Here is an 11,769-nt window from a genome sequence, read left to right as displayed (position 1 = left end):
AAAAAAAAAAATTATGTGGGAATAGTAGAGAATTGCAACTCAGGACCAGCAGCTACGGAGTCCACAGAATAAAGGAGAGGAACCGTCTATGATAAAGGAAAGCAGGAAGTTGGGAAGGCTGTCATAAACAAAAAGTCCTTTGGAATGAATTGGTAGATTGAAGTATAGTGGTTTTTCGTTGGCTGAGTGGTGAAGTCTCATTGCCTGGGCTGTTGCTAGGAGAGGAGAAACCTTTCATCCTCTTGCTGGGGTAGTAAAGTGGTATTAACTTGCAAGGTACCTCTCTTCCTGTTTGGTCTGCAATTGGCAACCAGTGGTGGGGCTGAGAACACCCCCCCCCCATCTTCCCACCTTCTAGACTCCATTCTAACAAGATTTCCTGTTATTATTAATTTTTGCAGTTGATGAGTTTATACTGGTAAACATTCCCCTACTTGTTTAAATGGCTTTTAGTCGTTCACACTACCTTGAGAAGATGGAAAGAGATAAAACGGACTTTTAAAAATTATTTGTTGAAGTATAACAGGGGCGTGTGGGTGGCTCAGTGGGTAAAGCCTCTGCCTTCGGCTCAGGTTGGGATCTTAGGGTACTGGGATTGAGGCCCGTATCAGGCTTTCTGCTCAGCAGGGAGCCTGCTTCCCCACCCACCCCCCTGCCTGCCTCTCAGCCTAGTTGTGATCTCTGTCTGCCAAAAAAAAAAAAAAAAAAAAAAAAAAAAGGAAGAAGTATAACAAACATGCAGAGAGTCTGTGAATAAATTTTAAAAGTGGGCACATCTATGCACAAGTCATCAAAGTGTTCACAAAGGATACATACCTATGCAATTGCTACCTAGGTTTTTTATTTTTTATTTTGTTTTTATGTATTTTTTTTACTTTTTAATTTTTTTTCCTACCCAGGTTTTTTAAAAAGAAAATTACCAGGAACCCAGAAGCCTCTTTCATGTTTCTCCTGGTCACTACAACCCCTCATCCTCCAAGAAAAACCCTATTATAAATTCTTTTAACATCTGACAGGGTTCCAAATACGGCTGCCTTAAAATATGACATCTTCTGACATTGAATATGCTAAGTTGAAGGAATTTGAGAAATGGCGGGTTCAGCAAGGACTCTCTGCTTTCCCCTGACGCAGACCGTAAGATGGGCATATGATGGATGTCCTTTCTATACCCAAAGGAAAGAAGCATCCTTGTTTCTAAAGATGGAGGAACACATGGGGTGCCTGGGTCGCTCAGTGGGTTAAGCCTCTGCCTTCCGCTCAGGTCATGATCTCAGGGTCCTGGGATCGAACCCTGCATCAGGCTCTCTGAGCCTGCTTCCCCCTCTTTCTCTGCCTGCCTACTTGTGATCTCTCTCTTTTTCTCTGTGTCAAATAAATAAATAAAATCTTAAAAAAAAAAAAAAAAACAAAAACAAAAGATGGAGGGACACAGAGAGGAATCCAAATGAATGGGATTGCTAAATTTGCCTCAGTTTACTACTCTTAAACTCATACCCTATTGCCCTAACACATTTTCCCACGACTTTCTACTCTTCATCAAACCTAGCAGAAAAACGTCTAGGTTAACAACTTTGTGCTTTCATTTCCCTTTAAAGGGTCCCGTGCCAAATAAAACTTAAATACATTTGCATGTTTTCCTTTGTTAATCTGACTTTTCTTACAAAACCCCAACCTAGAACCTAGAAGGGTAGGAGGAAGTATTTTTTTCACCCTGTCTTATGCATCATAGAATAGTTCTGCCTGGTTTTTGAACTTTGCGTAAATAGCCTTAAATTCCCCCTTTGGGATTGATGCGGGAGTAAAACCTGACCAATGCAAGAGAACAGTGCCACCTAGTGTATGATGGCAACGAGTGCAGTGAGGTAAGGGACCATCTTTTCAGTAAAGCTGAATCCATTCTCATACTATCCATAAAAATCAAAATCATTCTAGAATGAATGCAGAAATAAATGTGAGAGGTAAAACAAAAAATATAGAGAAAAATGTGTCTTCATGTCGTGGAATAGGAAGATATTTCTTAATTAGGAGGCAAAGGAAAGAAATATTTGATAAACCAGAATGCATTAAAATTAGAAACTGCTCAAAAAACCCCAACCAAACAAACAAACTACTCATCAAAAGATATCATTGGGGTGCCTAGGTGGCTCAATCTGTTCAGCATCTGACACTTGGTCTCAGCTCAGGTGTTGATCTCAGGGTTGCGATTTCAAGCCCTGCATAGGGTTCGACATGGAGCCGACTTAAAAAAAAAAAAAAAGAAGAAGAAGAAGAAGACATCATTGATGGTGAAAAAGCAGCCTTCTCTTAATAGACATAGGGTTCCACACTACTCCTTGTGAATTTCCTAAGCCCACCCATACCTTTGTAAATATTGCCTTATTAAGCTCTACTCAAGTTATTCTTGAGTCATCTGAATCCTACTGGGCCTTGATAAATATAGTAAGGGGTACCATGATTGGCCTCAAGAAAGAGGGTCTCTTATAGGGGTCTGAGGTTGGGTTGGTTACATGCTTGAGGAGCTCATGGATGACCTCTTTGTGACGAGGGAAATGGGGCATGGATAACACGGCTGATAGTGGTACCGTGATTACTCAAATGATCATCCATGGTAGTTAATGAAGATCAAGAGAAAGCACTGGGGGGGGAGTGAAGTGGTATTGCACCCACTTTACTGCTGTAACAATAGTGACTATGAAATTTGTAGAATCTCCTGCTTTTTAAAACATCCCTAGAGAGAGACACACGGGTGAAAGGAGAAACAAAAAGCTGTAAAGACACAGCTGAGACCATGCATAGAAAGTTAGAACCTTGGGGGGAAAATTGGGAATTTGGAGGGTGTGTGTCTGGCTTTGTGATGAGTAAACAAGGGGGTCACCAGTGAGTCTTATCCAAGTCATAGGGGGAAGGGAGCTCTCTGTGGTAAGTAGTTTCTGGAACACGAAAGGGTGGGAGGTGGGGGGATTAACCGTCTTGGTTTTCCAGCAGCACAGATGACGTTGAATATTGTCATTCTCCTTTACATGTTGGTATTCGAACAACAGACATAAATGACCGGTTTTCTCTGAGATGCCTTACCTGTTTTCAGTAATAATAATAATTATTATTATTATTTTGAGCAGGGGTTCTCAATGAGAAGTGATTGGATGTCATAGCTGAGTTTGGGCGGTGAGCTCCTGGCACCTGGTGGCAGAAGCAAGGACGCCGGTAAACATCCCCCAATGCGCAGGACACTCCCATTACAGGTACACTGGGCTCCAAACGCGGTTAGTGCCCAGGTGGGGGTATAGGGGGCATGAACACAAAAAAATCACTGCTTGTCTCTCCTTTGAGAACAAGAGCTCTACATGCTGGGCGGCCATATCTGAAAACCTCTCCTCCTTCGGAGATGCAGGAAGCAGACAGGATCTGAGGATTTTGAGGTGCACCTTGATTTTCCCTTGGACTTACTGATCATATGTTTGTTAACTTGCATTTGAAATAGCAGTTCAGACTTCTAGGATTTTTATATGGAGTTTGTCGAATTTAATTATAAAAATTCAGAAGCAAGGGCCTCTGAGTTTTCGCTGAGAGACAGAAAAGAGTAAGAAGCCAATCTTTTTCTGTAATGGACCATATGGTAAATATTTTAGGCTTCATGGGTCTAAAGAAAATTTTACTTCCCCTCTGCATCTCCTTTAACCTCACACAACCCTTAGAACTCCTGATACCTCTAGCCTCCAAATGTGCATGTGTTTGTTTCCTCACACTGAATGACACACGTTCTTTCTGGCTACCAGCTGGGTGTTTTGTCATTCAACTTAGTTCTGATTCTATCTACCTGGATAGAGTGTCACATCCCACGAATTAAGGGTTCAGTCCCACAAGGCTACTGCTGCCCCATTTGAGAAACCAGTTGCAAGTCCAGATTGTCTCCTATGCTACTGACTGACTGGCTGTAAATCAGAGGGGTTCCCTTGGCCCTCTCCTCAGGTTTGATGAGTTTCCTAGAGCAGCTCACAGAATTCAGGAAAACAGGTTACTTACTAGATTACTGACTCTTTTTTTTTTCTTTACAAAGGATGAGAATGAATAGCCAGATAAAGATATGTAGGGCCATGTCCAGAAGGGTCCCGAGCTGCCGTCCCTGGGCAGCCTGGGGTGCTCTACCCTCCTAGAACATGGGTGTGTTCTTGTCCACCAACCCGAAAGCTCTCTGAACTCTGTCCTTTTAGTTTTTTGGTGGGTTTTTTTTTTGTAGGTTTCATTACATAGGTTGGGTTGATTGAATCCTTGGTCATTGGTAGATTAGTTCAACCTCCAACACCTGGAGGATGGAGGTTGGAGCTGAAAGTCCCAATCTTCTAACCACTTCTTGGTCTTTCTGGCAACCAGCCCTGAGGCTATCTAGGAGTCCCAGAACAGCGACTTGTCTCATTAGCATGCCCAGGACACTCTTATCAATCAGGAGAGTCCCAGGAGTTCTGTGCTGGGAACTGTGGACAAACACCAAATAGTTTTCCATAGAGACAAAAGCCAGCCTTCCATCTGTACAAATTTCCTTCCCACGCCACTCTCAGAGGGCACACAGAACACACCCCAGAAAGTAAGTTCTGCTTAAAAACAGTTTCCTCCATAAAGCCTGCTTAGTAAGGAAATTTAGCTTCGGGGCGCTTGGGTGGCTCAGTTGGTTGAGCGACTGCCTTCAGCTCAGGTCATGATCCTGGAGTCCTGGGATGAGTCCTGCATTGGGCTCCCTGCTCAGCAGGAAGCCTGCTTCTCCCTCTGACTCTCTCCCCTCCCATGCTCTCTCGCTCACTCTCTTGCTCTCTCAAGTAAATAAATAAAATCTTTTTAAAAAATTTTTAAAAAGAAAGAAATGTAGCTTCAAGCATGATAGCATTGATTTAATAATCAAATGTAATATTACTCGGCCCATTTTATAGATGTTGATGTGAACTCAGAGAGTTAAGTTAGTTAATAAATGACAGGCACTAAAACATGGGACTGTAGGACTTAATACAAAATCTGACCTGAAAGTCATGATTAACCAGTTTGTTAGAATTCAATTAGGGGGAAGTCAGAATTTCTAGCATACGCAGTATTTCATTCCCTTTTAGTCCTTACAGAAACCTATACCCAAGCCAGATGACAGAATCATGAAAAGGAAGGTGTCGCAGAGATGATTTTCCTCAAGGCTCCCTTCATGTCCCTGTTCCTCAGGCTGTAGATGAAGGGGTTCATCATGGGCGTAATTACCGTGTACATCACTGAGGCCACTGCTCTCCTCCTGGAGGAGACCGAAGCTGCAGAACTAAGGTAGACTCCAACACTAGTCCCATAGAATAAGAAAACAACAGACAGGTGAGACCCACAGGTGGAAAAAGCTTTGAACTTCCCACCAGTTGATGGGATTCTCAGGATGGAGGAGACAATTCGAGTGTAAGAGAAAATTATCCCTGAGATGGGACCAACCCCCAACAGATTGGTCATGAAATACACCAGAATGTTATTGGTAAGAGTGTCAGAACAGGCAAGCTTGAGGATCTGAGCAAGCTCACAGAAGAAGTGGGGGATTCGTAAGTCTGTGCAGAAGGACAGTGGCAAGACCATCAGACTGTGGAGCAGGGCATTCCCAATGCTCATGAGCAAGGAGAGAAGAATCAGCAGGCCACAGAGGCGGGGGTTCATGATCACCGCGTAATACAGAGGACGGCAGATGGCCACATAGCGGTCATAAGCCATCACAGTTAGCAGTAAATTGTCCATACATAGAAAAACCATGAAAAAATACAGCTGAGTGAGGCAGCCTGCGTAGGTGATGGCTTTGCTCTCCGTCTGGATGTTCAGCAGCATCTTGGGGACGATAGTGGAGGTTAAACAGATGTCAACAGAGGACAGGTTGGAGAGGAAGAAGTACATGGGCGTGTGGAGGTGCGGGTCAGAGCTGACCGCCAGGATGATGAGCAGGTTCCCAAACACAGTGATCAGGTACATGGAGAGGAACAGCCCGAAGAGAAGGGGCTGCAGTTCTGGATCCTCGGAAAGTCCGGTGAGGAAGAATTCTGATACTTCTGTCTGGTTTTCTGATTCCATATGGCTGACGTGTCTGCTGAGTTAGAGACACGAGTTAGTGACAGTGAAACAGACACACAGACATCCCTTGTTGGAGAGAAGTCTTTTATCTATTGCTTTAAAATATTTTAATATTTAGAGGCACCTGGGTGGCTCATTGGGTTAAAGCCTCTGCCTTCAGCTCCGGTCATGATCCCAGGGTCCTGGGATCGAGCCCCACATCGAGCCCCACATAGGGCTCTCTGCTCAGCAGGGAGCCAGCTTCCCCCCCCCTCTCTCTGCCTGCCTCTCTGCCTACTTGTGATCTCTCTCTCTCTGTCAGATAAATAATAAAAAATTTTTAAAAATCTTGTAATATTTAAACAATTCTTCTCATCAGGTTCCTTTATCCTTTCTTCCCTCACCAAGGAAATTTTGAATGACTTCTATGTATCACCCATTTTTCTAATTCTAAAATTAAGAATGAGAATAAGTGCTGTTTTATTATTTTTTTAAGGAACTATCATGCCTGCATGCCAGTTTAAGATCTAGCGCTAAACTCTAATGGTTTCTTCAAACAATTAAACCTTGTTAGACAACTTTACTTTCTCAGAAAATCTTAACTGTGTAGTTAACTCTGAACTGGGTCTGCTCATAATTGCCAATCTCAGGTAATCCTGGAAATTAAACTCTGACATTCTCTACTGCCTCCATGTGAGGAATAACACTATTAATCCATTCCTTTAAATATCCTGAATTTTATAATTACATCAGATCCTTCTGTCGGGACCTGTCTGTTTCAAAAGAATTGCTTTTGCAGGACTCGTGATTTGTCATCACAAGCCTACAGTGACAATAAACGACATTCTAAGAAAAGGCTGAATAAGTCTGTCTGTTGTGTCTATTGAGGAAATGTCACATCGAGAGGGAAAATTCTTGTCTGTTCCTTAAAACAAGAATAGCTAATGGGCACCTGGGTGGCTCAGTGGGGTAAAGCCTCTGCCTTCAGCTCAGGTCATGATCCCGGGGTCCTGGGATCAAGCCACACATTGGGTTCTCTGCTCTGCAGCAAGCCTGCTTCCCTTCTCTCTGCCTGCCTCTCTGCCTACTTGTGATCTCTGTCTGTTGAATAAATAATAAATAAAACCTTTAAAAAAAAAGAATAGCTAATTCTTTTTATGAGCAACTGATTATTTTCTCTAATAATCATATTTCTTTTTCTCTTCCCTTCTCTCCCTCCCTCTCTTCCTTCCTTTTTTCTTTTCTTTCCTTCATCTTCTTTCTGCTAGTAAGCTTAGAGCCAGATACATGGGTCATGTCCAGAATCTGAGGAAGAGTGATTTGATTTTATTTTTAAAATTTTTAAAAGATTTTATTTATTTATTTGACCAAGAGAGACAGAGCAAGAGAGGGAACACAGCAGGGAGAGTGGGAGAGGGAGAAGCAGGCTCCCTGCTGAGCAGAGAGCCCAATGTGGAGCTCAATCCCAGGACCCTGAGATCATGACCTGAGCTGAAGACAGAGGCTTAATCCACTGAGCCACCCAGATGCCCCTAGTGTATTCTTTTTTTTTTTTTTTTAAGATTTTATTTATTTGGCAGACAGAGATCACAAGTAGGCAGAGAGGTAAGGTGGCGGGGTTGGGGGGAAAGCAAGCTCCCTGCTGAGCAGAAAGCCCAATGCGGCGCTCGATCCCAGGACCCCGGCATCATGACCAGAGCCAAAAGCAGAGGCTTTAACCCACTGAGCCACCCAGGCACCCCTATATTCTTTTTTAAAAAAAAAGATTTTAGTTTGAAGTAATCTCTACTCCAGTGGGGCTCAAATTCGCAAACCCATGATCAAGGGTTCCATGTACCAATAGGTGCCCCTATAGCATATTTCTTTTGACCGATTTTTTTCTGAGTAGCCATTCTCTAGGATATGTCCAAATAGCAATGGTTTTGTAATTATTCCCTACCTTCCAAGTACTCTTGAGTGCATTTGATTTTGTGCATCTTTACAGAGCAATCTTCCCCCTAGGGCCAGCAGAGGTCTAGCACAACCTTGCAGGATTCTTCAGTGACATTCTGAAATCCATGAAACCACCAAGTCCTCAATGGCATTCAAGTCCCTTCATTATCTGGCCCCTGTAATAATTACAGATGGGATGATGTACTCCCAGCAGCTGCCACCTCGTAAAAGCAACACTCCACCTCACCGCTGAGTCAAGAAATCTTCACGAGTGAGTAATTCTAGGCGCTGGTATGCTGGTTCGTCATTACTGACAAACCTGTATCATTTCCTGCTCTAATCAGAACCAAACTCTCTTAGGAAGGATCCATATTCATAACAGAAGTACAGGGAGGATGGAATGTGCAGAGTCTTGAGAGACCAGAGTGGGTAAGTGAGCATTTTTTCTTCTGCCCTCAGACTGGCCTAAGTTGGGGAGAGAACTGTTGAACCAGCCAGTGCTAACATCCAGGCCACTGGACAGGATCACAGTCCGCAGGATGGTTTATGAAGCAAGGGTGGCAGGATAGTTCATGAAGAGAGAAGCCGACCAAAGTTCAAAGGACTTTTATGTCCTTCAAATGAGTAAGATGCTCTATGCATTAAACAAGAAAAGGTCTCAGTGCGAGGGACATAGTGAATACTCCAGAAATATTGGCTATAATTATTGCTGTTGTTGTTATTTTTATAAATAACAGTATAGTGTTTATACTAATCTTTACATTTGATCTTAGCCAAAAGGCCAAGAAGCAATGTAGTAGTCTTTATGGAGAAGAAAATGTTGAACTTGGTTTAGGATATTCCCTTTCCCTTTGATTTCCTGACACACAGACTGTTACCTTTTTCAACAGCAACTATTGCAGAAACATGAACGGAGGTTATACATTTGGGAAACTTAAAAATGTGCAAAAGAGTCTTTATAATTCTTCTGTTAAAATGTTGAAGGGTTTCATAAAAAAATATTCAATAGTAGAATTGCCATATGATTTAGCAATTCCTAATCTGAGTATATACTTGAAAGCATTGAGATTAGGGTCTTGAAGATATATTTGTTCATCCATGCTCATAGAAGCATTATTCACAATGGCCAAAATGCGGGAGCAACCCAACGGTCCACTGATGAATGGATAAACAAAATGTGGCGTATCCATACAATGGAATATTAAATATTATTCAGGGTTGGAAAGGAATGACATTCTGACATCTGCTACAACATGGATGAACTTTGAGGACATTATGTTAAGTGAAATAAGCCACTCTCAGAAAGATAAATACCGGTGGCGCCTGGGTGGCTCAGTTGGTTAGGCGGCTGCCTTTGGCTTGGGTCATGATCCCAGGGTTCTGGGATCGAGTCCCACATGAGGTTCCCTGCTCAGTAGGGAGCCTGCTTCTCCCTCTCTCTCTGCCTGTCTGTGCCTACTTGTGATCTCTCTCTGTGTAGCTCTCTGTCAAATAAATAAATAAAAATCTTTAAAAGAAAAAGATAAATATTGTATGATTCCACTTCTGTGAGGTCCCCAGAGGAGTCACATTTATAGAGACAGAAAGTGGGATGATGGGTGATGGACCTGGCAGAGAGGGATAGAGAGTTAGTGTTTACGGGGGACAGTTTCAGTTTTGCAAGTTAAAAGAATTTCTGGAAATGGATGACGGGGATGGCTGTTCAATGTTGCGAATGTACTTAATACTACTGAACTGGACACTGAAAAATGGTTAAAACAGTACCTTTTATGTCATGTATATTTTTTATGGTTAGAAAAATAAGTTAATTAATACAAAACGTTGAAGAAACCTTTATCTGATTTAGTTCATTATGCTCCTGTCCTTCATAGTGCTTTGAGAAATCAGCTGCCCCTCATTTCTCACACTTCACGGATGTTCTTAGAGAACACAACGCCAGGGGCAGATGGATGAAATAGGCAAAGGGGAGGAGTGCCTGGGTGGCACAGTCGGCTAAGCATCCGGCTCTTGGTTTTGGCTCAGGTTATGATCTCAGGATCCTGGGATTGAGCCCGAGTCAGACTCTGCACTCAGCAGGGAGTCGGCTTGAGATTCTCTCTCTCCCTCTGTTCCTCCCCACACTCCTAGGCACTCTTTCTCTAAATTAAAAAAAAAAAAAAATAGGCAAAGGAGATGAAGAAGTACGAGCTTCCATTTATAAGAGAAATAAATCATGAGGATGAGGAGTACAGCATAGGGAATATAGTCAATAATACTGTAATAACTTTGCACAGTGGGAGACAGTGACTACACTTACATGGTGTGAGCATTTTTTAACATATATAATTGTCAAATCGCTGCGTCATACACTTTAAACCAATGTAATATTGTAGGCTGACTATATTTCAATGAAAAAAAACCCACACAGATCTCTCTTCCCTACCCAAGAATTTCCAGCTGACTAGGTGTGGGGTGGAGCCCTAGTATTCACATTTCTAATGAGTTACCAGGTGATGCTGATACAGTTGGGTGGAGGGCCGGGAACCACACTTTGAAAACCATTGCTGTGGAAGTTTCTAAAGCACAGTGTAGAATGAGCCCATCTGGATTCAATCCAATCAAAGCCAATTTAGGAAACCCATAAACATGCTTGAGGTTTTGTTAGGGTGTTTCTTTCTTTTTTTATTTTATTTATTTGACAGAGAGACACAGTGAGAGAGGGAACATAAGCAGTGAGAGAGGGAGAAGCAGGCTTCCCGATGAGCAGGGAGCCCGATGTGGGGCTGGATCCCAGGACTCTGGGATCATGACCTGAGCCAAAGGCACTTAACTGAGCCACCCAGGCACCCCTGTTTCTTTCTTTCTTTCTTTTAAGATTTTATTTATTGGGGTGCTTGGGTGGCTCAGTGGGTTAAGCCCCTGCCTTCGACTCAGGTCATGATCTCAGGGTCCTGGGATTGAGCCCCACTTCGGGTTCTCTGCTCAGCGGGGAGCCTGCTTCCCCCCTTTCTCTCTCTGCCTACTTGTGATCTGTCAAATAAATAAATAAATATTTTTTAAAAAGGATTTTATTTATTTATTTGCCAGAGAGACAGAGAGAAAGCACAAGCAGGGGGAGAAGCAGGCTCCCTGCTAAGCAGGGAGAATGACGCAGGACTCGATTCCAGGACCCTGGGATCATAACCTGAACCAAAGGCAGATGCTTAACCAAGTGAGCCACACAGGCATACAGAGCTTTCATTTTTTATGTGCATAATAGAAATGAGAATATAGTATCAACATTCCAGGAATGCACATAAGAAGGAAAAAGCAAAGTACATATCTGAGTGTCTCATATTATCATGAGTGTCTCATACTTGTTTGCTCATATTATGTATATTACTATCACTGGAACTTGAGAAGATCTTGACATGATTCCTCCCTTTGAATGGCATGTATTGGAGGGTGTAGGGGAAAGGGACAGGAAGATAAAGGAGCAGCAGGAGGAGGAGAGAGAACAACTATGGGGCAACACCCCTGAGTTATGAGGGAAGAAGACCGTTTTGAAAATTCTACTACAACTCTTAAGTGGCAAGTAGACTGGGGAGATTGGCCTCCTTCCCTTGAATTTCAGTGCCTTCCTCAAAGGATTGGATTTAAAACTAGAAATGTGGGGAGAGAGCAGAAAGGTCCCCTCCTGTTCTACCAGGGAGAGAAAGTGGTGCACTGGAGCAGCCTGGCATCTTCAGGTGAGGAAAAGGTGTCAGCAGAGACAGCAGCAATTGTGAATCCAGAGTCAGAGGACTTGGAAATACGCCAAGTAGTTAG

The 11,769-nt window shown here is 42.9% G+C and overlaps 1 protein-coding gene across 1 annotated transcript; it reads right to left on the bottom strand.

Annotated features, from left to right (window-relative positions):
* Nucleotides 1-5,133: 5,133 nt before the first annotated feature.
* Nucleotides 5,134-6,072, bottom strand: LOC131823467 (olfactory receptor 7G3-like). The gene has a single exon (XM_059159867.1). It carries the CDS (start codon nt 6,070-6,072, stop codon nt 5,134-5,136), a length of 939 nt encoding a protein of 312 aa, XP_059015850.1.
* Nucleotides 6,073-11,769: the final 5,697 nt, after the last annotated feature.

This window comes from Mustela lutreola, chromosome 2 (assembly GCF_030435805.1).
Source record: "Mustela lutreola isolate mMusLut2 chromosome 2, mMusLut2.pri, whole genome shotgun sequence".
NCBI lineage: Eukaryota > Metazoa > Chordata > Mammalia > Carnivora > Mustelidae > Mustela > Mustela lutreola.
Note: the sequence above shows the minus strand (reverse complement) of the source record. Positions and strands in the feature narration are given on the sequence as shown.